The following is a 27,466-nucleotide window of genomic DNA, read 5'->3' on the forward strand; positions in this document are numbered from 1 at the left end:
TGATAATAATAGTAATAATGATATTTTTATAACTTGGATCATATACCTTAAAAAGATACATGTAGTTATGCGCATGGGTCCAACACTTGATATTTTGTTACACAGCAAATCAAACACAGGTTCTTTAGTCACCGATTTATTTAGTGGTTCAGTACTAGCTTGTCTTGACCAATAAAAACAACATTCCATTTGAAAAAAAAAATGCCTGAATAAGGATAAAGGAGAAAAAATGAGAAAATTATAAACTGAATTTAGTGGTGAAAAACAGTAGCCATCATGAAAGGTTAACCGGTTTTAGAGAAATATCAGAAGTAGTTTAGAGGAAATTCGAGATGTCCAGGCCACTCTCACTGGCAGTCTAATCGTTTTATCTCTTAATTTCTTGGAAAATAAGCATGAAATAGTAGTAATTTCTTGGGAAATAAGCATGAAATAGTAGTAATTTCTTGGGAAATAAGCATGAAATAGTAGTGATTTCTTGGGAAATAAGCATGAAATAGTAGTAATTTCTTGGGAAATAAGCATGAAATAGTAGTAATTTCTTGGGAAATAAGCATGAAATAGTTTTTCTTGGGAAATAAGCATGAAATAATAGTAATTTCTTGGGAAATGATTATGAAATAGTAGTAACTTCTTGGGAAATAAGCATGAAATAGTAGTAATTTCTTGGGAAATAAGGATGAAATAGTAGTAATTTCTTGGGAAATAAGCATGAAATAGTAGTAATTTCTTGGGAAATAAGCATGAAATAGTAGTAATTTCTTGGGAAATGATTATGAAATAATAGTAATTTCTTGGGAAATAAGCATGAAATAGTAGTAGTTTCTTGGGAAATAAGCATAAACAGTTATTTCTTGAAATAAGCATGAAACAGTTATTTCTTGGGAAATAAGCATGAAATAGCATAATTTCTTGGGAAAAAAACAGTTATTTCTTGGGAAATAAGCATGAAATAGTAGTAATTTCTTGGGAAATAAGCATGAAACAGTTATTTCTTGGGAAATAAGCATGAAATAGTAGTAGTTTCTTGGGAAATAAGCATGAAACAGTTATTTCTTGGGAAATAAGCATGAAATAGTAGTAGTTTCTTGGGAAATAAGCATGAAACAGTTATTTCTTGGGAAATAAGCATGAAATAGTAGTAGTTTCTTGGGAAATAAGCATGAAACAGTTATTTCTTGGGGTAAGCTAAATAGTAGTAGTTTCTTGGGAAATAAGCTGAAACAGTTATTTCTTGGGAAATAAGCATGAAATAGTAGTAATTTCTTGGGAAATAAGTATGAAACAGCAGTTAAGAGTTCGGTTTAGTGCCGGAGATTCAGAGGACGACCAATCTGAGCTAAAAATGTAAAATTATAATATAATTCAGGGAAAGTAGGTAGCCAATTTCAGTTCTTGTATGAAGCTGAATATAGTCTTTTATATAATGTAGTTTGATTAGAATACTGTCGAGTCCACCTCTAGCTCTTATAGCATGGCTGTAACCGAGTGATGCCTGAATATCTCGGTGGGTGTCTCCCTTCTAATGAAATACTTGTGTTGGGATACATCGGTACTGAACATGTTGAAAATTCGCCATATTGTTTATTCGTTTCATTTATGATAAGATGCTTACTGTGCCGTCGTAAAGAACGACCAATCGAAATTATCTTCAAAACAAATCGTGGGTTTTTCCAGTTGCCGTGTTATAAATTCTTGCAGATTCAAATACTCGAACAATTTGGCCTGCTGGCACGAATGTCAGATGATGTCTTTTACAAAATCGGCGGTCGTAGCCACCCTTTATGTATAGTTGTGTAAGATGCAGATTATGCATTTTCATGCTCGCGCGCGCGCATTCATTCTACAGGGTATTGCAGGAGGAACAAGGGTCATTAATAAGAGCATGTGTATGGGCATAAGCATAGTTTCAGCTGTGAATATTCCTACGCCGAACTTTGCTTTCAAAAATGATTGTCCTAGTACTAAATTATAGTTGCTCATTTACTCTTTTAGGAATTATCAAATAATGGTCTGGTCAGTTCTTGGATTGGCAACCACAGTTAAAGCAGATAGCACTGGCACTTCATTACGACAAGCTCCCGTGACCTTGAGTCATAGGCATGGCGCCAGCAACCCCATCCCTAAAACCAATGCAATGCTTTGAAACTTGCAACAAACATTAGAACTGTAGAGTGAGGATCACTAGCTCACGGTGAAGACAGAGAAATAAAATATATGAAAGTTAAAAGATTTCCCAATAAAAAAAAAAAAGTAACAAGTGCGCCGAAGTTTCTTCGGCGCAGTCGTGTTTTCTGGACAGCCGCTACAGCGTATAATCAAAACCACCGAAAAAAGATCTATCTTTCGGTGGTCTCGGTATAATGCTGTATGAGCCGCGGCCCATGAAACTTTAACCACTGCCCGGTGGTGGCTTATTCTATATCGTTGCCAGAGGCACGATTATGGCTAACTTGAACCTTAAATAAAATAAAAGACTACTGAGGCTAGAGGGCTGCTGCAATTTGGTATGTTTGATGATTGGAGGGTGGATGATCAACACACCAATTTGCAGCCCTCTAGCCTCAGCAGTTTTTAAGATCTGAGGGCGGACAGAAAAAGTGCGGGCGGACAGACAAAGCCGTCACAATAGTTTTCTTTTACTGAAAACTAAAAATTAGTTTCTGGATATAATAGATCGTGACTTGTACTTTGTAAGAGCGCAAAGACAGCTCGCGCGTGTTAGCTAAAATCTGTCCGGGTACTCCGAAAACAAACATATGTCATCCCTTGCTTATCGCGGCAAAGATAGAGAGATACGGGATAAAGAGTCGGCGCCCCTTGTCACGTGAAGCTATACCAGTTAGGTGAGATAACACCATATGGGCCATCGTGTTCTTGGCATTCCAATTCCCCAAATAAGATTCCTCAGGTAGATCGAGCTCAACGTTTGGTCGGTTTTATTCGGACTCTGTCTGAAGAGAGAATTTTTAGATGTTCACTGACTAATTTTTGTAACAACTTTAATTTTTTAATTTCTTTTAAATGATGTCATAACTCGAAGTCGAATGGCGCGGACATTTAGCTTTCTGCCCTTTTGTTCTTCCAATTAATGATAATAAGGTCTAAAACATCAATTATTATTATTATTATTATTATTATTATTATTATTATTGATGGTGTTGGTGGTAACAATAGAGGCGGTACTTATGAAAACGTTAAAAAACCTAAAGCCTAGTTTAAGTTTTTTGGTGTGTCTTGTAAAGCCTATGAATATCATCTGATTATTATTATTATTATTATTATTATTATTATTATTATTATTATTATTATTATTATTATTAAATAGTGGTAGTAGTAGTAGTAGTAGTACGTTAAAAATGACAGTGTAGCTTTAAGTGTTTATAAAAATACTACCAACAAAAGCAGCAGTAAACTCCTACACTGTTTACCTAACCTAACCCCAAGAAGCAGTAGCATTAGTAACAGCAGCAGCAGCGTAGTAGTAGTAGTACTAGGAGTAGTAGTAAAATAAAAAATACTGACCTTAAGGTTTGTCTCGCCATCCAGATTTGCCGTGGTGACGTCACACTTGGCCTCGGGATCAGACGACAGGATGAGCAGGAGGTCACAGGGGAATTGTTCCTCAGCTGCCACTTCTACCACGTCGCCTACAAGGATGTCCTTCGTACTTACTTCCTGTGAGTAACAGTGATTTAAGATCAGTATAATATATAATATATATATATGTCTTGCCTGCACAATTGTTCTGTGCATTAATTGATAACAGGGCCACATTTAAACAGGATGGTATCTAGTGGAAATATTTGTTCAGAAAATTTACTAGCTTTCCAGCCTGCTACCAGACGATGAGGACAGTTGGTCCTTGAAAGCGTTTAAGATTTTCTGAAAAAAATAACTGCTAGATACCATCCTGTTTAAATTAGGTCTTGTTAATTGATATGTATATATATATATATATATATATATATATATATATATATATATATATATATATATATATAAAATAATACACACAGAGGTCATATTTCTTTCTCCGAAGGAGGAAGGAAGGATTTGTTCACGTCTTGTCACATCTTATTGTCATTTACCTTTGCAGTGAATTATGTATCTGGTAGCTAGTAAACTGTGGTGGTTAGCAACAAGGGTGAAGAGTCTTAGGTTTAGGAAAATCTTCCCAAAATACTTCCTGAAAATCTAAGAGGAAAGAAAGATATATATATATATATATATATATATATATATATATATATATATATATATATATATATATATATATATATATATATATATATATATATATATATACACACACACACACACATATATAACAATAAACATCTCTTACTGTGAGCGTCCCTTCCTGAGCACTCTAGTGGGTACGTTGTTAACCTTGTTGTCTTCCACGTGTCTCAGCCAGTCCTCATAACCTTGCTTGACCGCCGTGACACCTATGACGAATAGCAGGGGCAGTATGCTCGTCCAGGGCGTGACGGGACTGTCGATGGATAGCTGGAAGTTGAACGAGATTGACAGGTCGGTTTTATTCAAATTCCAAAGGCAAATATTGATAAGAAATGTTTGTGAAGTTAGGTGTGTTTTGTATGGTTTTGAAATTTTTTTTTTTTTTTTTTTTTTAGGTGTATTTTACTTTTGGGATTTAATTTACTCTTTCTCCTTTTCTCTTGTGTGGGGGTTTTATTTTGTGGAAGGTCATCATGTTTGTTTTGATTTGCGTGGGTTTAAGGTTGTATACAATTTAAGACTGTGGGATCTGCTCTTGAGTCAAAATGTGATATCACTTTAGATTTCTGTAAAAGAAAGATACAGTGACGGCTTTGTCTGCCCGTCCGCACTTTTTCTGTCCGCAGTTCTTCTGTCCGCCCGCAGATCTCGAAAACTACTGAGGCTAGAGGGCTGCAAATTGGCATGTTGATCATCCATCCTCCAGCCATCAAACATACCAAATTGCAGCCCTCTAGCCTCAGTAGTTGGTAATTTATTTACGATTAAAGTCCGCCATAATCGTTCTTCTGGCACCGCTAGAGGTACCAACAAAACAGGCCACCACCGGACCGTGGCTGAGTTTCATGGGCCGTGGCTGAAAGTTTCATACGGCATTATACGCTGTACAGAAAACTTGATTGCGGCGAAGAAACTTTGGCGCATTTTTTTACTTGTTTAGATTGTCCATACTTTTTTTATCTCTTTTTCTTTACTTACCTTTTTAACTACATTTTATGTCTTATTTTGGAAATTAATTTAGCAGCTTAAAGTGCCTTTTGTGTTGCTGCTTATAAATATGTATGCATTTCTAACATCAATAATTACCCGTTTTAAGTTTTTGTCATTCATTTTATGCGTTAAAGTCTTGAACACTGATTTTCCACATTTTTCCGTCATTCTCTTTGCTTGGTAAAGAATTGGTTTGGGGTATTTTAGTAGCCAATGGAGATTAACTGATAGTCAAATTTGATTTTGTGTGGTTCAAAGTTCATTGGATATAGATGTGAGGGAGAAGAGAGAGAAGGTTTTTGCCTCAAGCACGGGCTAGGTGCTGTCATGTCGCCCATGCCGACGGTCTTCGCTTGGAAAATGAAGATAAATATCTAAATTTAGTATGACAGTGACACACCTCTCCCACTTTGCACTGAATAGCCTGTGTGTTATTCAACCGATTATCTTATCTCCTATAATCATAGTTGCCCAAATGGTTTCCGATATGTGCAACGAAAGTTTATATTTTTATGTTTTTGATGAATTATATAATTTTTATATTTTTTGTCCAGTTGCTTTTTCTCTCCCCCTTTTTTTTTTTTTTTTTTTTTTTTTTTTTAGGCATGTTGGTTTAGCTAGAGCACTGAGTCACATTTCTAGTCTCTCGTAGATCTCGCTCGAAGGATTTTTTTTCGTAAACGAAGGATGAAAATTGAAGTGATAAAGTTTAACCAAGTTAGGCTGCTAAAATAGAAAAAAACTCAAGTTGTTGGCCGCAGAGCACCGTATATGAATGGCTGAAAGCAAGGCTCCTGGTTGCCTAAGGGAAGCTACAAAGAACCTTCCTAACTGCCTACAGCAGAAGGTTAGGTTTTGTAATCAGTATTTCTCCAGGTTTTTGGGGAAGATGAGGTTGAATATCTTATATATTTCTTTATGACTGTACTGTATAAGCTTATGGAGAAGCAGTCTACTGCCCTTATCAGGTCTGGTCCGAAAAAAAACAGAAAGAATTGAAGTGAGAAATAGGCTGGCCTTGTAAATGATGGAAAACTGCAGAAGAAGGGGAAACTGAGGCAGATAGAGAATTCCAAAGTTGAGGGAAAAGAGCTGTCATCGGACCGTTGGGAAAAAATCCACTTTGAAATTAGGCTTGAACCCGTTGAGAACTAAATAGGAACACGTGTTCCAGCTCTATGCCTAATAAAGTGCAAGAAGATAAAGAGAAAGAAGTTTGAGATGCAGGAATGTGGGGCAGACCCCTCGAAAACCAATCTAAATTTTGCAGGGTTGAAAAGACGGGAATTTTAATATCCTTATCAAGAAGCCTAATGGAGAATGGAAAAAAAAAGGGGATGAAAAATAGGACATAAACCTTGAAACAGACTTGCCTCGCCTAAAGGGGTTATTATAGGACCCGGGAAAACGAAAGCTGAGAGAGGATTCTAAAGCTGGTGTGCATGGGCGAGAATACTCGGTAGTGCCGATTCGATAAAGTGATTGTACTTCGTTACCTTTGAATCCTTCGTTACCTTTAAATCCTTCTTTACCTTTAAATCCTTGGGAGATAAATTTTGTGAAGTAAGTGTTGATCAATACAATCTTTAGAGGTGACCTCCTGGAAGTTAAGTGTGCTTTTATGAAAGCATAAGACCAGCGAGATGTATCTGACCAATATTTCATACTTCTCAAAAAAGGAAAATAAAATTAATAGTTAATTTTACCTTTAGGGTACATAGGTCACAGGGTACAATTGCTGATTCGAGCCAAGTAGATAACGCTATGATTTAGCTAGTTGCATGACAAAAAGTAATATCTGGCAACTACTGATAGCAAGGCCAGTTAGAAGTGTGGTAAGGCTGTGGTTTGCATTGTTTTCAATAGCTTTCATTATCAATGTTGCTTGTGATATGTATCGTGAATATTAGAAATAACGTTGTTGTTTTTAGTGCTTTTAATAGCTTTCATTGTGGCGTGTATAGTAAATGATAAAAATTAACATCGTTGTACTGAACATGGTGGCGTTTAATTGATTGCCGATATCAGAAAGCGATTTTTTCCATTAAGGCTTTATTATTTTATGTCAGGTGAAAGCGGGTGAGCTTTTCTGATAAAAGTGTGTGGCGTCCATCTGTATGTATATATGTGTGTGTATATATATATACATATAAATATATATATATATATATATATATATATATATATATATATATATATATATATATATATATATATATATATATATATATATATATATATATATATATATATATAAATATATATATATATGTATATATAAATATATATATATATATATATATATATATATATATATATATATATATATATATACATATAAATATAAATATATATATATATATATATATATATATATATATATATATATATATATATATATATATATATATATATATATATATATATATATATATATATATATATATATATATAGATCTGAGCTAAAAGCAGTGAGCTTTCCTAATCATAGTTTCTGTGATGTGAATGTGAGGATAAGGGCGGTATGGAAGATAATTAAATTCTTAAAATAGACCGAGAGAGAGAGAGAGAGAGAGAGAGAGAGAGAGAGAGAGAGAGAGAGAGAGAGAGCTCAGGTCTGAAGTCAAACCATTGAAGGATTAGTTTCCTATTTCTTCATAAGTTCACAGCTGTTAACACAAATATGTGTATGTTGTTATTTTATTGCTAATAATAATTCTGCTAAACATCACATTGTTAATTAAAGTAATAATTATAGTGATTAGCATTATAATAATGAATGTTACTTCATCATTAGTAATACCAGACGTTTGTATTATCATATCGTTATACCTGATAATAATGATATTGTTTATTATCGCAATAATAAGTGACAGTCACGGTACCTTAGATAATAAACAAGGCAATCAGTATCATAACAGTAAGTGACACTTATAATATTAAAAACATGAACTGTAATTATTACAAGATTCAAAATTATGTATAGGAACAAAGATGGCAATTAATAACAGTCTTACCGATATGATTGCGACGCAAAGAAAGTACGAGTTTCCTATTCGGCGAAACTGCTCGTAAAGATTCTTGAAGGGGAAAGTGTAGATTTTGTACTGAAAACAGAAGAGAAAAATGTTAAGGTAACTCGTAGGAATTTTCAACTGGTGTTTTCGTTTTACGTAAATTGGCGTCGTAAGAGCTATGGGCATTCATGCCTGTAGGTTTGCTTTCATTCCCGATAATGAAGCATAGAATTCAAGATGTTATATATATATATATATATATATATATATATATATATATATATATATATATATATATATATATATATATATATATATATATATATATATATATATATATATATATATTTACATACTCACATACATATACATATATATATGTATAAAATATACATACATATATAATGTATATGTATGTATATAATATACATACATGCATGCATATATATATAAAATATACATACACAAACACACATATATATATACTCAACTATATCTGTCGGTGTATGCTGTCTATTTTCGCTTTGACTGGGAACTCCGGCCTAAAGTTATATTATTTCATTTTTAATTTCAAGAAAATAAATCATAATATTGGGAAGTATTTCATACGTCACTTTGTATAGCTTAAATTAAATTACGTCTGTATGCTGAATGCACAGGACGTTTTGAAGCTGGCCAAGTTTTGAGTGAGGGGTTCTCGTTTTAATATCATACCAATCTGCCCTAAAATGGAAAACTGCAGTATCTGCAAAATTTTTGAAGTTGAGATACTATGCCACCTATTGGGCTCGTGAAACACTAATACACAAGTTGCTGCAGTTTCAGAATGATTCTTCAATGCTTTCCACGAGTATTTAGGCGGTCCGATTTGCAGTATCTGCAAAATCAGCAGTAAGGCAAGGTAGTATCTACCATTTTTCTCAGTTTTGTATTTTTGCAGATGCTGCAATCTCCCAATTTAGAGCAGTAATGTGTTGTTCTATTATCTATGTATGTTTTTATCATTTGAAAGGCTTTATCATTACTTGTATATTTTATCGTTTGAAAGGCTTTAGTATTACTTTTATTTTTTATCATTTGAAATGCTTTATCATTACTTGTATTTTTTTATCTTTTTAAATGCTTTATCATTACTTGTATTTTTTTTTTTTTTTTCATTTGAAAGGTCTTAACATTGCTTCAGCCAAATGCCCTCATTTTCTCGTTAAATTTCCTATTTTCATTTCAAACTTCATGGGATTTTGGGAAGCATTATGTGAACTACAACAGCAATGCAACAGCAATATCTCCTAATATTTTTGGATAGCGATTTCCACTGAAACCTGGTAAAAACATAAATGGGAAATTAAACATAATTCTCCAACGCCGGATCTCGAACCCGTGTTTGGGAGGATAAAACTAATATCTGAAGTGGTTAAAGCGCTAAACACGTTTATCCTCCAAATAAGGATTCTAGACTCGGCGAGGATTTCAGTGGAATTGTAACCTAAAATATTAGAAAGTGTTGTATTACCACAGAGCTAGTGAATGTGAACAACAGATTTCATTCGTTTTGTGAACTGTACTAAGATATATATATATATATATATATATATATATATATATATATATATATATATATATATATATATATATATATATATAATCACTTCCTTAGGTCTGAATCACATGAGCTGAAAGTTCATTTTTAATTGGCATGAAAATAAAAATGATTACAACACGCATTCTCTATATTTTATATCGTTTATTTCAGTTCCATCTGGAAAATTATGACTTTGCTGCTGATAAAATAATTTCGATTACGATAAAAAATATCGTGAAAATTAACGATAAGATACCCATGATTCAGAAACAGTATCAATTGAATATAACTTTATTTTTTTCTACATATTTCTGAGGGGCAAGATACTGTACAGATAAAAACTAAACGAACTCAAGATAACGGGTATTTTTCACATTACTTTGGAAATTCCGTAGAGGTTTTTCGATGCTGTGACGTCATTCGAACATTAAAATGTGACATCATTTCAATATCAACTATTAAGTGAGTTTTGACGACTGATAACCTGCTGTCAGTCATTCAAACTTGCAAGTCGTAATGTGACTCATTACTTTGTGTGGTTTCAACACTAACCTGTTATGTTACGTGACCTCATTTGAATGTGGAACCATTACGTGACGTCATTTGAACATGGCACTGTTACGTGAAGTCATTGGAACATGTGCTAATCCGTGACTTCATTTGAAAATGGTACTGTTACGTTACGTCATTTGAACATGGCACTGTTACGTTACGTCAGTTGAACATGGTACTGTTACGTGACGTCATTTGAACATGTTACTGTTACGTGAAGTCATCTGAACATGGTACTGTTACGTGACGCCATGTGAACATGGTACTGTTACGTGACGTCATGTGAATACTGCATTGTTACGTGACGCCATGTGAACATGGTACTGCTATGTAACGTCATTTGAGCATGGTACTGTTACGTAACGTCTTTGAACATGGTACTGTTACAGGACGTCATTTGAACAACACTATTACGTGACGTCATTTGAACATAGTACTGTTACGCGACGTCATTTGAACATGGTACTGTTATGCGACGCCATTTGAACATGGTACTGTTATGTGACGTCTTTGAACATGGTACTGTTACGTGACGTCTTTGAACATGGTACTGTTACGTGACGTCGTTTGAACATGTTACTGTTAGGTGGCGTCATTTGAACATGGTACTGTTATGTGACGGCTTGTGAACATGGTACTATTAGGTGACATCATTTGAACATGGTACTGTTACGTAACATCATTTGAATATGGAACCTTTATACTGTTACGTAACATCATTTGAATATGGAACCTTTATACTGTTACGTAACATCATTTGAATATGGAACCTTTACGTGAAGTCTTTTGAACATGGTACTGTTATGTGACATCAGTTGAACATGGTACGTGACGTCATTTTAACATGGCGCTGTTACTTTACATCATTTGAACAACGTACTGGTACGTAACGTCATTTGAACACTAACTGCTATGTGACGTCATTTGAGCATTAAGCTATGGTGTGTCGTCACATACTTATCAGTCTATTTTTTTCATTAATTTGACCATTAAACTATAAGCTGTGATTCAATAGAGCGTTTCCTTTATTAAGCACTCCAGTGCTTATTGACCGTGGCTTCCTATTCCCCATTCTTGCATGGTAAATTCTCTTTCATTTTTCCAAATATGAGTATCATTGTTTTCTGTTCTGTGAGTTAAGATCATCTACTTTATTCCGTTGGGTTCGGTGTCCTTTTTGCAGTTACCTTGATCAAGTTGTTATGGTAGCTCAGTATACGTCCTTTATTCTTTGTCCTGGAACGTGTTATTAAGAAATTCCATTTGCTTATTCTTTGACGCCTTTTTTTTTTTCTTTTTTAAGAAATGATAATTCTGGTTTCTATCTATCTATCTTTAAATCTTCAATACCTGAGAGGGAATCATCCTATAGAGAGAGAAAAATGTGATAAGTAAATAAATGAGGGAACAGAAAATAAAACCGATACACCTTTGCAGAGCAATAATGATTGTAATGATATATGTTATGTGGATATTTATGTGACGTTGCCAAACTGGAAAATGGTCACAGTGTTATCAATGTGAGATTTTACTGTTGACCGGCTGGTGTCTTCTAACCTCCAAAAGCTTTTTGATGTTTAGAGCGCGGTAGAATGATCTCGATGATCGTCGGAGGGGGTCCGGATATTATTTTTGTTTTGAAGGTACGGCTAATAGGGGCTCTGCTTCTACTGGGAGCTTGGTTTGTTGGATAATAATAATAACAGTAGATAATAAAAGTTATAAAGATAATAAACATCTGAACCTAACTTGAATTATTAGACCAGCATGCGTTAATATTATAACCTACTATGCTATTTTGTCATGGTAACTGCCCTAGTTCTTACTGGTGCCATAATGAGAGAGACATCCAAGAGAAAGAATATGCGAAGGGGTTCAAGAATCAATTAAGAACGAGCAGCGTCCCCCATTTTGCCTAATTTTAAATCACTTACGTGCTTGTTTTATTTCTATCGTTCTCTCCATTCTAGAATAACCTGTTCCACAACTCCGTTGCTAGCTCAAAATTGTTCACCTCCTACTATTGTCTAGGTTTTGGACCAAAGTACTTTTTTATATTTAAACATGCCCCTTACGAAAGGTACTACAATAATTTCCATTATTTCATGATTTTGTTTAGCATCATTTATTGTTACGAAAAAAACACAAAGTGTGATTATCGTCTTGATAAGAATTATTTACCTTGATAAGAAATGTTGACATTCTTACGATAAGAAATGTTGACATTCTTACGACCTACTAATTAGCATTTTGATATTCATTAATGCCACAGTAGATTGTCATATGAATATCAAAAGTTAATCAATATTTAATATCTTTCAATAACGTTATATGGTTTTAATGTCATTATTGTCAGTATAAACTGAACATTCTTAATTCTTTCAAGGTCGGTGTTGAATCAGCATAGGTATTTATATGATTTAAATCAACATTTGATATATTTAAGATTCGGAAGTTTTTCTTTCATAAGCAAAGAAGAAGCAAGATCTTAAAAGACATAAAGTTATTCTGTGTTGGATACAAGAGGCGTTTCTGTATCAAAATGTAGCCTTTAAACGAGATAGAGATTTGAAACTTACCTTAGATGTTTTGATTTTGTTGTCGGCATACTTAGGGAGTTTAGCAGGGGGGTTGTCGAGTTCCTCGGGAATTTTTCGGTTTACGAAAAGCGTCCTCTGTTCCTGGGGCGCTGTCTGATCAGTGGGTAGGTAAGGGTTGTCATTAGTTAGGTTTGCATGCGCCGGATCTTTTTCGTGAGGGTTTTTTTTTAAAGAATGTTTTAATTATTTTTTATGTGCTTTCTGACTATTTTGGGCATCTTGGTGCCCTTCTCTAGCCCAGACCCGAATACAAAAGAAAAAGGAATAGCGCATCCATAACGTATCAAGAATGACGGCAATATAAGAGAGGGTCGGAACGGCTGGTCCTGACCTAGGGAGTTCAGTACCATTCCGGAGGTTTATTGTACATATTTATTTACGGACCAGTTGCGAGAGAGAGGCAGTCTGTTACACACTGAGAAAGATATTGATACACGTTGTTTTATATAGCATGATTATTTAAAGAAGTCGTAATCAGGGTCTAATTTTAGTCAGTAAATAAGATTATCTATTGCTACACAATATTTAATAGTAAAAATAAGCCCCAAATGTTATTGAATCACTAAGCGTAATGAGCCCTGGAGGCAGACGTGACGTCACACACTACACTCGCCTACAACAGTTACTAATCCTCGCTCCACCTTCGCATGGGTAAACCCAAGGTCCTTCAAATATACTCTGAGCATATTTGGGTAGACCTCGTATTCTCTTAGAGTCTAGACCTTGGGTGTAATGTGTTCTGATAAAGCTCGGTTTTGCTTTTGTCATTTCCTGTGACCTTTTGCCTGATTTACCATGAAACCCAGCTCTTCTTATTGACCTTTGTCTCTCATTCTCCATTCTCCATTCATTTACTCTTACGTGGTGGGTCTTTCTTCAGTGCTAATTGTGCAGTCAGATTTTCGTATAATTTTCTCTGAATGTTCATGATATGGCATGTTTTCGTTTTGAAATATCTAAATATGTAGATATTTGTTCAGTAATTAGCGATCTTTCTGCATATTTACCAATAAATTGGCCTTGAAGTTTCAAAATCTCTCTCTCTCTCTCTCTCTCTCTCTCTCTCTCTCTCTCTCTCTCTCTCTCTCTCTCTCTCTCTCTCTCTCATATTTATTGTATCCTGTTTTTTATTAGGAAATTCAAGTAATGGTCAGAAATTCTCTCTCTCTCTCTCTCTCTCTCTCTCTCTCTCTCTCTCTCTCTCTCTCTCTCTCTCTCTCACACACACACACACACACACACATTCACACATTCACATTATATTTATCATATCCTGTTTTTTATTAGGAAATTCAAGTAATGGTCAGAAATTCTCTCTCTCTCTCTCTCTCTCTCTCTCTCTCTCTCTCTCTCTCTCTCTCTCTCTCTCTCACACACACACACACACACACACACACATCATATTTATCATATCCAATTTTTTATTAGGAAATTCAAGTAATGGTTCTCCTCTCTCTCTCTCTCTCTCTCTCTCTCTCTCTCATGTCTTTTTAACTCATAACCTGGAAATCCGTCTGCATTTAATTTAGACTTTACATCTGGTCTCTCATCTGTGTTGAAACAAAGCAATACTTCAGTTACCGCTTATCATTCTCCCGTGCTATTGACGTTTGCGCTATCTCTCGATTTTTTCATCGTCGCTCTCATTATTTAGGGTATCCAGACCATCGACTGAGTCGTCATTATTATCATCATTATTATTATTTTTGTTGTTGTTAGTCGTGGTGGTAGTATTAATAGTATTTAATTTAACAAAATTACTGAGTCAAAACACTTGGAAACAATGACTGGGTCGTATGTTTAAACTTTCCAAGAGGATTTAGTCGTGAATCAGCTGTGAAATTTATCATAAAGAATTTGGTCTACCAGGTAGGAAGAAGATGGACTTGAGGTGGAAGAATTGGGGCAGACCCAGCTGCATAGATGGGGATAAATGGAGGTTATAAATCCCGTGGAGAACAGAGCATGGTCGATTTAAAGTAAGATGCAAGTAGCATTGCATCAGGGGTCCCTCTTTGGACGGGTCGGTATAGTTCTCGGCTAGCACTCTGCTGGGTCCGCGTTTGAGTCTTCGGCCGGCCAATGAAGAATTAGAGGAATTTATTTCTGGTGATAGAAATTCATTTCTCGCTGTAATGTGGTTCGGATTCCACAATAAGCTGTAGGTCCTGTTGCTAGGTAACCAGTTGGTTCTTAGACAGGTAAAATAAGTCTAATCCTTCTGGATAGCCCTAGGAGAGCTGTTAATCAGCTCAGTGGTCTGGTTAAGCTGAGGTACACTTAACTTTTTAGGGGTCCTATGAAGGAATTCTACAGGAGAACCTGTAAAGCTGTCCACATTGCGCCAACCCTGTATGCGGTTAGTGCCATCAGCGCACTTCATGCGGTGCACTGTCGGCATTACTTACGGTTCTTTGCAGCGTCCGATCGGCCTCTAGCTGCAACGCCTTTCATTCCTTTTACTGTACCTCCTTTCATATTCTCTTTTTTCCATCTTATTTTCCACCCTCTCCTAACAATTGACTCATAGTGCAGCTGCGAGGTTTTCCTCCTGTTACACTTTTCAAACCTTTTGCTGCCCAACTCCGTTTCAGTGCTGAATGACCTCATAGGCCCCAGTGCTTTTCCTTTGGCCTAAATTCTATATTAAATTCACATTGTGTCAAGCCATCCAGGCGTAGGCAGTTACTTCCCTTTCACCGCCTCCTCCTCCTCCTCCTCCTCCTCCTCCTCCTCCTCCTCCTCCTCCTCCTCCTCCTCCTCCTCTCCTCCTCCCTTCCCCCTCCCCTCCCTCCCTTCCCCTGTATTCTCTTTCCCTTCCCCCCTTATGGGTTATTCACGTACACTGTGCAACGAAGTTCCGAGCTCCTTTATCATCAATGACTCTCCTTATCTGATTCGTTTCATTCCTGAGATAACAGAACGCCTTGTTTGAATTGTTTTATTGGGACAGTATAAAAGTGAGATTGAATCCTTGTTCAGGTAATGGATTTCCCTTTTACGAGTCTTTACCATATTTTGAATTTCAGTTTGATCTGTAGTTTACAGGAAGCTATAATAGTTCGAACGATATAAGTTAACAAAAGGTGCATTGACTCAAAAATATTTACGAAAAAGTTTGTAATTGGATGTTAAATCTAATCATTCAAGTATTAAAAGTTTATAACAATGTAGTATCTAAGAGAATAGGCTTTTCAAGTTTTAATGCTTATAAAAGTTCGTAAGTAGGTCAGAACATTATTATGGAATTTTTAAAAAGTTATTTCAACTTTTTTGGAACTGCAAAGTCAAGGACTTTAAGAAAATCGTTTTGAGGTGCTTAGAGCTCAAAAGAGTCCCCTGGAAATATTCAGATCACTTGAAATTTAAAAAAGGCTTTGTAACACGAGAAAAAAAATTATAGTGAATTCTATGTCACCTATTTCAAACAGTTTGAGCATAAAAAGTTTATGGAATTTGGTTGAAACAACATAAGCTAGAGGGGTTCCATTCAATGGTATTCGAACAATTTAAGCCTAAAGAGCTACCTGGATCCCAACTGAACTAATTTGATCTGACAAGACTTCCTGAAACCTGATTCAAACGATGCCTTGAATTGTTCTGTAGAACTTGATTTCTCAAATTTAAGCTTGAAAGGGTTCTATGGAAATTGATTCGGGCAAGAAAGAACTCGAAAGAGCTCCTTAGAGCTTAATTTAACGAATTTTAAGCTTAAAAAAAGCTCCTCAGAATTTTATTTTGTTTTAATCATTTGAGCCTAATGCGCTCCCAGGAATTTATTTCAAACAGATTAATAATCATAAAAATGTTGTATGGAACTTGATTTAAGAAATTTAAACTTATTTAAAACAACTAAAACACCGTAATACTTCCTTGGATGCAGAAATGAAGGGTTTTATGTGAAAAACTAAGAATCCATTAAGCTAATGCAACTATTCTTGGATGTGAGTCTGAGTCTTGAAATAGGTTTCAGTAGCATTACGTTGATGGATGTATGGTAAAAAAAAAAAAAAAGAACGGGAACATTGCATAAGAATGTGAAATCTACGTGTTCAGACGATAGTTTTTTTTTTTTTATCTTACAGACAGAAAGATTAGAAGGGAAGGCACAGTTAGTTATCTGCTACTTATTTATTGTCTTCGCTCTGTTTCTCGTCTTCACTAATTGTAATGGTTTGAAAGAACGGTGGAATGCCAAGGGAATTATCAGAGCCAAATGAATTTTATTGTAGGTTTTATCGCCTATTTGAATTCAGATAAGAGACTGCGCTGAATGGGAATGAATAAGATTCGTCATAAGGAGTGGTATCACGATACTAGGATTCTTTTCACAGATTTTTTTTTTTTATTTAGTCTTCGTAGGGGGGAGGGGGGAGTGGTGTCGTCAGTGCACACCACGTGGTGCACTGTAGGCATTACTAAAAGCCCCCCCCCCCCTAGCTGCACCAACTTTTTAACCTTTTACTTTACCTCCATTCCCGTTTCCTTTCTTCAGTCTTTCTGTCCAACACCTCTAACCGTTACTTCTTACTGCAACTGTGGGGTCTTTCCCTACTTCCATCTTTAGATACTTGCACTTCATCTCCTTTATTGTCTGGATCCCTTTATTTTGCTGTCCAACCACTCCAACTTCCCTTTTCACTTTCTTAATCCCTGGATGACCTAGATGTCTCAATGCTAAGGTTTGACAGCTAAATCTTTATAAATCAATCAGTCTATTTCTTAGCAACCTATAATTTGTTTTAAGGTAACCTCAGGTACTTTTGGTGATCATTTAAATGTCTGCAGTTTCTGCTTGAGTTACTTGTTCCGTGTTTTTCAGTAACTTAGGTTTTCTTCTATAGGTTCTGAGGTAACCAGATTCATTGGCCTTCTGTGTTGCACTGCAAGTCGCAAGTAAGGAATCTCGTTAATGCATTATTATCATCCGTGGTTTGGTGGCTTTTTCTCATAAGTCATGATTTAATTTTAGCGTTAAATTAATGTGCATACACACACGCACGCACACACACACTCACACACACACACACACACACACACACACACATCCAGAGGTCCTCTGATTATGCGATTTTTCTTCAAGTATTGAAAAGTTATATGGATGTTTAAAAAAAAACTTTCTCATTCCTTTTCCTTTATATTGTTTACTATGGGTCTGGGCTAGAAAATGGTGTTAGGATGTCTGTCCAATTGGATCTGCACTCACGAAAAAACAAAACATGCTTTAGTTAATCAGTGTTTAGTAAGAATAATGAATTTGAAGCCAGTAGGTCAGTAAGAGTTTTTCCAAAGGAACGTCTGATTCCGTGCAGTTTTTCTTGTGTTGTTAAATGTTGATATAGTTTTGAAAATCTTGACTGAAAAAGCAAAATATTGGAAGGGTTGGTAAAGGAAGTCTTATGCTTACTGATTCGAGATAAAATGTAAAAAATAAGATTGATTTACAAGTGACATGGAAAAGAGTTAATAAATGTATGATGATATAAGTGGAAAAAGCCTAAGTGAAAAGTAAAGAAAGAGAGAGAGAGAGAGAGAGAGAGAGAGAGAGAGAGAGAGAGAGACATATTGTGTGTATAAAGGGAGGAAGGAAGAGTTAAATTTCGAATCTTACAGTCTTGAGTCAAAACAAAACACAAAAATTAAAGTTTCTAATAATATCAACTAATATCCCAGATATGAAGGACAAACATGACCAAGATTCTTAAAAATCATTCTAAAAAGACAAAAATTGTTAGCACCATTTTGGAGAGTGGAATACTACGAACCAGTGGATAGGAACTAAAGAGATAAATTCAATTTGGAATAAAGGAGAAAGAACTGTCATGATCGTCAACAAGCTTAGAAAGGAAGGAATGGTCAGCCCCGGCGCAATTCTTAAGTGTCTTTCTGTACAGCTTCTCTTTTTTGGATCCCAGCTGATTGGCGTTTTGCCTTATCCTTCTCATCTTGTTCATTTTACTTTTTACAACGTCAATGTCCTCCTTCTTTAACATTCCATTACAGGTGTTTTTATTTCACGAACAAATTCTTCAGGAGAGGCTTGTGGTGGGGGTCTTCAAATATTCCTCGGGTCTCATTAAAATAATTCGTATTAATAATCCGACTGGTTGTTGGAACTTGGTGGACCAAATTCATAGTTATAAGCAAGGTTTATAACGAAAGTAAAAAGGAAAAAGGGATTATATTGTGTTGAGATAAAAAAAAAAAAAAGTTAACATGAAACTCAACCAGGGTTGGGAAGGCTAACAATTTTTCAAAATTGGACTCAGAGAAGTCGTGTCAAAATGCTGTGGCCATTGCGTATTAGAGATAAGCGTAAGTGATGAAAGAATGGACTGAAAATATGAAAAAGTTAGTTAGGATGTATAATCTAGAACGCTTGGGGGACAGGAAGTAAAGTTCAATTGGAATCGGAGTGAGTTATAAATTGAATAAAAGGGTAAGTGAAAAAAAATTATTAGTTTAAAATAGGGAAGATTGGAGGAATTACCTACCTAGAGTGACTGGAAAGATTTTTTTTTTTTTTGCACAGAGTAACTCGCATTTCACACATGCCTATACTTTATATATGCAGTTAGTATACATATGTGCATACAGATATTCTCATACGTGAATGACACTGAAAAAACTTTTAACTGATGATGACTGGGATGTTAACGTGTATTGTAAACTTACATTTTGCACATACATTTGTTTTATACACAATCTTCATGCACTCATACTGCCCCAAAATGGAAAACTGCAGTACCTGCAAAATTTTCGAAACTGAGATACTCTGCCACCTATTGGGCTCGGAAACACTAATACACAAATTACTGCATTTTCAGAATGATTCTTCAATGCTTTCCACGAATATTTAGGGGTCCCATTTGCAGTATTTCCAAAATCAGTGTTAAAGCAAGGGAGTATCTACCATTTTTCCCAGTTATGTGTTTTTGCAGATCCTGCAGTCTTCCGTTTTAGGGCAGCAGACGTAAATGATTGACATAAAAAAAAAAAAAAAACAAGAAATTTGTTCTAACCTTTCTCTTCTTCCAGCAGCGTAATTTATCAATGAGTTTTGAGCATCCTCCCATAGTGTGAATTTACTTCCTGTCGGAAATTTGAAGATGATTTGTGGTCAGTGAATTTTTTTTTTTTTTTTTTTTTTTTTTTTTACTTTTTATCTGGTCAGTGGATTTTTTTTTTACATATCTGAAGCTAGAGTGAAGGTAACAAAGTAACGTTACATTAGATTACAAGACAAAAAAAAAAATTATAAAATTGCGTGAGAATGCGTAGCAAAAATAATGAAATTTTTTAAATCAGATAATTGTTGCATATAATTTACGGATTATCCTTCTTTTTTTATCTTTCATCGCCCTGACTACAAGTAATGGAGTTTCAGTTTCTGAACTTTTTTCAGTATAATTACATATGGATTACTTTTGTTATATTTTATTAGTCACACGCACTTGAAAAGTACATAACAAGCCAGAACTTACCAAAATGAATTTTTTTTGCATTCTAATTACATATAGATTGCCATTGTTATATTTTATTAGCACATAAGCCAGAACTTACCGGAATCATCCACGGCAAATAATGACTGAAGTAAAAATCAGTTACTTCATTACATCTCGTAACTCCCCAATAAACAAACTGAAAACAAAAATACACGAACGAATGAGCGGAAGCAAGCACAGGAAAAGAAAACTTATTAAAGATAAATTTCCTCCTCATTCGCTTAATGACCTTACGGACATCGCAAGCACAAACACACACGCACCATATAAAATCGTGTCGTTTACTGGACCTTCCACACTGTGTCGTAAAAGGATGTGTGTCTCCCGAAGCCTTATCATTCGTTATCTTCTGATATCTAAAATAACGTGGAATAACGTGGTGTAAAATGCACCCGGGCGGGCGAGTTTATCGATAGCAGTCGGTATTCTGTAGGTGAAATTCCCGGCGTTAAATTGGTATATCAGATCGGTGTCCCCTGGTTGATTAAGTAATATCAAGTGGTGTCGCAAGGACTGTGGTCATCAGCGGATGAAATTATTTGGGATAAGGAAAAATAAAATCTTGATGAAAATGCTGTATGAAATTTTACACATCCATGTGTACTTCATAAATAGTTTCATGGCTTATATCCATAAATTTTATTATGGAATTGATAAAAATCAGTAGAAACAAGTCTGTATTTCATAGAAATTTAGCTCGTCTTATTAACCAAAATACATTTCCCACGGGAACCCTTAAGAGAAGGTGATTACCATTCTTTGCCAGGCACTCGGAACGAAAAGTTTCCCAGTCCCCAAGGCTGGGAAACCTCATGCGGTGCACTGTAGACATTACTTAAGGTTCTTTGCAGCGTCCCTTCGGCCCCTAGCTGCAACCCCTTTCATTCCTTTTACTGTACCTCCGTTCAGATTCTCTTGCTTCCATCTTACTTCCCACCTTCTGACAATTTTTAGTTTTCTGTGAAGAAAACTAGTGTGATGGTTTTGTGCGTCCGCCCTCAGATCTTAAAAACTGCTTAGGTTACAGGGCTGCAAATTGGTATGTTGATTATCCACCCTCCAATCATGAAACATACCAAATTGCAGCCCTCTAGCCACAGTAGTTTCGATTTTCTTTAGGGTTAAAATTAGCTATAATCGTACTTCTGGCACCGCTATAGGTACCAACAACACAGGCCACCACCGGACCGTGGCTGAGTCTCATGGGCCGCGGCTGAGAGTTTCATGGGCCGTGGCTGAAAGTTTCATACAGCATTATACGCTGTACAGAACACTCGATTGCGCCGAAAGAAGCTTCGGCGTATTTTTTACTAGTTCAATAGTGCAACTGCGAGGGTTTCCTCCTGTTACACCTCTCAAACTTTTTTACTGTAAATTTCCGTTTCATCGCTGAATGGCCTCATCGGTCCCAGCGCATGGCCTTTGGCCCAAATTCTACTATTCTGTTCTAGTTTATCTATCCCAGAGTCGAATGGAAATAAGGGACAATATCACGCTTTAGGTCGTAAGTCGCATATTTCAAACATTTGTGTGTTTACATCAGCGCTAAAGGGATTACACTGCATGCCCATCGAGTTGATTGACGTCGAAGCGCGTGCATGCAGATTTGCATGTGAATCAAGCATCTATTCTATATATAAGTTTAGTTTTTTTCACAAGTTAGGCTGTTGGTTATTTATGTTTATTTGTGTGTCATTTTATACACATCCCTTTCATATTTTATTGTTCTTTAAATTTTTTCCCAATTTTTGTATATGTAAATATATATATAAATATATATACACATATGTATACATACATATATGTATACATATATGTATATATATATATATATATATATATATATATATATATATATATATATATATATATATATTTACCTTCATTAATGAACATTCTAATGGTAATTATTGATAATTTGTTTCTAGATTTTTCCACATATTTTTTAATAAATTGGTAGGGGATTTCCTGTTTAGGGAAGGGTTTTATTTACATATTTTATAATTAAGATTTTTCATCCTTATTTATACATTTGGGTTTTCATTATATATATATATACATATGTAATATATATAATATATATGATGTATATGTATATTATATATATTTATTCAAAAACAAAAATATATATATATTATATATATATACATATATATACTATAGATTTATATATATAATTTATATTTACATATATATACCATATATTTATATATATAATTTATATTTGCCGCGTATACATTATACATGATCTCTCCATTTCCCTTGGCGTACATAACTTGTAAAATTGTTCCGCCGTGATATTCATGCTATCAAAAAGTCTCTGTACGACATCCGAGTATAACGTTGAGTTTCGTTGCTCTTATCTGTAATAATGAGATAGAGAGGTGATATCGATTTTATCAGTGAACTAAAACTGTTGGCTTTCCGGATCTTATTGTAACCCATTGCCACTTACACCAGACTCCTAAGATCTGTTGCAAGTTTCTGAGCGCTTTTTTTTATTTATTTTTTATTTTATTTCAATTTGATTTATTTGTTTTTATTTATTTTTTTTTTTTTTTGAGCTAGAGGTTTCTAGCACCATGTTTGTGACCATCAGATGGTTGTCGATCATGTACATTGGTCGCTGGTCACCGATCCAAGCACACGCCAGACTCAGAGGCATCGTTGCTTATCTTCACTGACGTAAGTTAAGTAACTTTGTTGCGGTCACCGATCCAAGCACAGGCCAGACTCAGAGGCATCGTTGCTTATCTTCACTGATTTAAGTTAAGTAACTTTGTTGTGGTCACCGATCCAAGCACAGGCCAGACTCAAAAGTATTGTTGCTTAACTTCACAGATGTAAGTCAAGCAACATTGTTGTGGTCACCCAAAAGTATTGACCAAACATTACTAGAATCCATCAGTACTGACCAAACATTACTAGAATCCCTTAGTACTGACCAAACATTACTAGAATCCTAAGTTGACCAAACATTACTGACTGTACTGACCAAACCTAGAATCCATCAGCACAGACCAAACATTACTAGAATCCATCAGTTGTGGTCACCAAACATTACTAAATCCATCAGTACAGACACTACTAGAATCCATTAGTACTGACCAAACATTGAAATCCATCAGTACTGACCAAACATTGTTGAATCCATCAGTGCTGACCAAACATTACTAGAATCCATGATTACTGACCAAACATTACTAGAGTCCATCATTGCTGACCAAACATTACTAGAATCCATCAGTACTGACCAAACATTACTAGAATCCATCAGTACTGACCAAACATTACTAGAATCCATCAGTACTGACCAAACATTACTAGAATCCATCAGTACTGACCAAACATTACTAAAATCAATGATTTTATGACCAAACATTACTTCTTAGATAGTACTGACCAAACATGGACTTGTTCCGTACTGACCAAACATTACTAGAATCCATCAGACCCAAACATTACTAAATTCTCAGGTTCCCAAAGTCATTACAAGATTCCATCAGTACTGACCAAACATTACTAGAATCCATCAGTTTGACCAAACATTACTAGAATCCATCAGTACTGACCAAACATTACTAGAATCTATTAGTACTGACCAAACATTGCTAGAATCCATCAGTACTGACCAAACATTACTAGAATCCATCAGTGCTGACCAAATATTACTAGAATCCGTCATTACTGACCAAACATTGCTAGAGTCCATCAGTGCTGACCAAACATTACTAGAATCCATCAGTACTGACCAAATATTACTAGAATCCATTAGTACTGACCAAACATTACTAAAATCCATCAGTACTGAAAACATTACTAATCCATTAGTACTGACCAAACATTGCTAGAGTCCATCAGTGCTGACCAAACATTACTAGAATCCATCAGTACTGACCAAACATTACTAGAATCCATCAGTACTGACCAAACATTACTAGAATCCATCAGTGCTGACCAAACATTACTAGAATCCATCAGTAGTGACCAAACATTACTAGAATCCATCAGTACTGACCAAACATTACTAGAATCCATCAGTACTGACCAAACATTACTAGAATCCATTAGTACTGACCAAACATTGCTAGAGTCCATCAGTGCTGACCAAACATTACTAGAATCCATCAGTACTGACCAAACATTACTAGAATCCATCATACTGACCAAACATTACTAGAATATATCCATCAGTGCTGACCAAACATTACTAGAATCCATCAGTAGTGACCAAACAAACTGGAATCCATCAGTACTGACAAAATAAGAATCCATCAGTGGACCAAACATTACTAGAATCCATCAGTACTGACCAAACATTACTAATTTAGAATCCATCAGTACTGACCAAACGTTACTAGAATCAATGATTTTATGTCGTAGTAGTTCTTAGATATTAAATATTATGGATGGACTTGTTCCGGTGACTACTCGGACTTCATTCTGACCCACAGCTTCTAATTCTAGGTTCCCAAAGTCTAGCAAGATTCCGTAATACTTGATATTGTTTACAAGTAGCCCAACCCTACGCATCAGATTTTGGATACGTAAGAGAGCTTCCCATATATCATGAGAGAAGGCCTGTGGAACGGGCAACCCAGTTCCCTGATTCCAAAAAATAAGAAAGCAAAACAAAAAACACGAATCAGAACGTTTAGAAAAATGGTTGTAAAACAGAGATTTCGACAAAACTGGCTGGAAACCCCACGAGTAAGACGAAGCAAAAGAGATTAAAAGGTAGAAACTAAAAATAAAAAAAAAAAAAGTAAAAAAAAAAATGTTTCTTCGGCGCAATCGAGTTTTCTGTACAACCGCTACAGCGTATAATCAAGACCACCGAAAATAGATCTATCTTTCGGTGGTCTTTGTATAATGCTGTATGAACCGCGGCCCATGAAACTTTAACCCGGCCCGGTGGCTGTCTATCCTATATCGTTGCCAGAAGCACGATTATGGCTAACTTTAACCTAAAAATTAAATAAAAACTACTGAGTCTAGAGGGCTGCAGTTTGGTATGTTTGATGATTGGAGGAGGATGATCAACATACCAATTTGCAGCCCTCAGTAGTTTTAAGCTCTGAAGAAAAAAGTGAGGACGGACAGAAAAAGTTTTCTCAGTTTTTCTTTTACAGAAAACTAAAAACAGTAAGAACGCGTAAAATGGTCGAATTCAAAATGCAGATTTCTTCAGAAACAGAGGAGGAAAAATTACAGGAACAAGCAAACACCCCAATTCGAAATAGAGAGATTTCGATAATAACGGAAAAAAAAACAAGAATAAGAACAAGTAAAAGGATGGGATTCAAAGTAGAGAGAGTTCGACAAAAATAACAGAAGAATAAGCAGAAAATGACGATTATAAAATGGAGAGATATCGAGAAAAAAAAAAAAACAACCCGTAAAAAAACCCGAACTTCAGGTACAGATATGTTGACAAATCCAGCTGAGAAAACCCAAGAATATAATGAAGTATATAGGAAGAAGAAAAAAAGGAAATATCAGAAAGGAGGCAATAAAAGAAAAGCGAGCCATTCCGCTCAGCGCCAATGCATACGCAAATGGCGATTGGCGTGCAATAAGGGCGATATTGCTATACCCGGCCGGCACTGCAACACTTTATTGGATGACTGTACTGCTTCCTAAACGGCGTGACGGAACGACCTTGAGGAAACTGAGGCTTTATTTTATTATTATTATTATTATTATTATTATTATTATTATTATTATTATTATTATTATTATTATTATTGTTATTATTGTTATTATTATTATTATTATTATTATTATTATTATTATTATTATTATTATTATTATTATTCTGCCCTAAAATGGGAGACTGCAGTATCTGCAAAAATACAAAACTGAGAAAAATGGTAGATACTCCCTTGCCTTACTACTGATTTTGCCGATACTGCAAATGGAACCCACTAAATACTCGTGGAAAGCATTGAAGAATCTTTCTGAAACTGCAGTAACTTGTGTATTAGTGTTTCAGGAGCCCAACAGGTGGAATATCTCAATTTCGATAATTTTGCAGATACTGAAGTTTTCCATTTTAGGGCATTATCGTGGAGAAGTGTTTTTGTTGGAGAAACGCATGGAAAGAAGTAGATAAACAAAATTAATGAAGAAAAAAATAGAAAAAAAAGAGAACAAGAAGGCATAACAGCTGATATAATAAAGCTTAGCCTAAAAAAAAAAATTATTTAAAAGCAGATCATTAGAAGCTAACAAAGTGAAATGAAATAGTGATTTCTGAAGGCACAAGAAAAGCAAGTTTCTTCGGCGCAATCAAGTTTTCTGTACAGCCGCTACAGCGTATAATCAAGGCCACCGAAAATAGATCTATCGCTCGGTGGCCTCGGTATAATGCTGTATGAGCCGCGGCACATGAAACTTTAACCCGGCCCGATGGCAGCCTGTCCTATATCGTTGCCAGAAGCACGATTATGGTTAACTTTAACCTTAATAAAATAGAAACTACTGAGGCTAGAGGGCTGTAATTTGGTGTATTTAATGCTTGGAGGGTGGATGATCAACATACCAATTTGCAGCCCTCTGGCCTCAGTAGTGTCTAAGATCTGAGGGCGGACAGACAAAGCCGGCACAATAGTTTTCTTTTACAAAAAACTAAAAAGGAACGAGTAGAAAACTAAATATAAGATTACAGAGATTTAGACCAAACTGGTTGGGAAACCCAAGAGAAAGAGGAAATAAAAAGACTGGAATTTGAAGTGGTGAGATTTAGACAAAGAAAACGTGGAAAGGAAGAATAAGAGCAACCAGGAAGAATCTGTTTCAAAATGATGAGATTTTGACAGAAACAAAACAAAAAGTACAAGTAAAAAAAAAAGTAATTGAAATTGGAGATATTTCAACAAAAACACCAGAAAAACCAAGAATAAGAAAAATGCGAGCCGAGAGATTTCCATAAAAACTAACAGGGGAAAACCCAAGCCTAAGATGAAGTACAGA

General features: G+C 35.3%; 2 protein-coding genes across 2 annotated transcripts in view; one reads left to right on the forward strand and one right to left on the reverse strand.

Annotated features, from left to right (window-relative positions):
• Positions 1-24,652, reverse strand: part of LOC136834636 (phospholipid-transporting ATPase IF-like) — a 51,671-nt gene extending 27,019 nt beyond the window's left edge. Inside the window, exons 1-5 of the mRNA XM_067097217.1 lie at positions 24,330-24,652; positions 23,627-23,814; positions 12,966-13,132; positions 4,384-4,512; positions 3,526-3,678 (exon numbers count right to left, since the gene is read on the reverse strand). Of these exons, the coding sequence (XP_066953318.1) occupies positions 3,526-3,678; positions 4,384-4,512; positions 12,966-13,132; positions 23,627-23,814; positions 24,330-24,652 (960 nt within the window). The remainder of the gene's footprint in view (positions 1-3,525; positions 3,679-4,383; positions 4,513-12,965; positions 13,133-23,626; positions 23,815-24,329) is intronic.
• Positions 3,551-27,466, forward strand: part of LOC136834945 (integrin alpha-PS3-like) — a 197,778-nt gene continuing 173,862 nt past the window's right edge. The window contains exon 1 of the mRNA XM_067097807.1: positions 3,551-3,680. The gene's annotated coding sequence lies outside the window, so the exon portion shown is untranslated. The remainder of the gene's footprint in view (positions 3,681-27,466) is intronic.

This window comes from Macrobrachium rosenbergii, chromosome 54 (genome assembly GCF_040412425.1).
Source record: "Macrobrachium rosenbergii isolate ZJJX-2024 chromosome 54, ASM4041242v1, whole genome shotgun sequence".
NCBI classification, from domain to species: Eukaryota; Metazoa; Arthropoda; class Malacostraca; order Decapoda; family Palaemonidae; genus Macrobrachium; species Macrobrachium rosenbergii.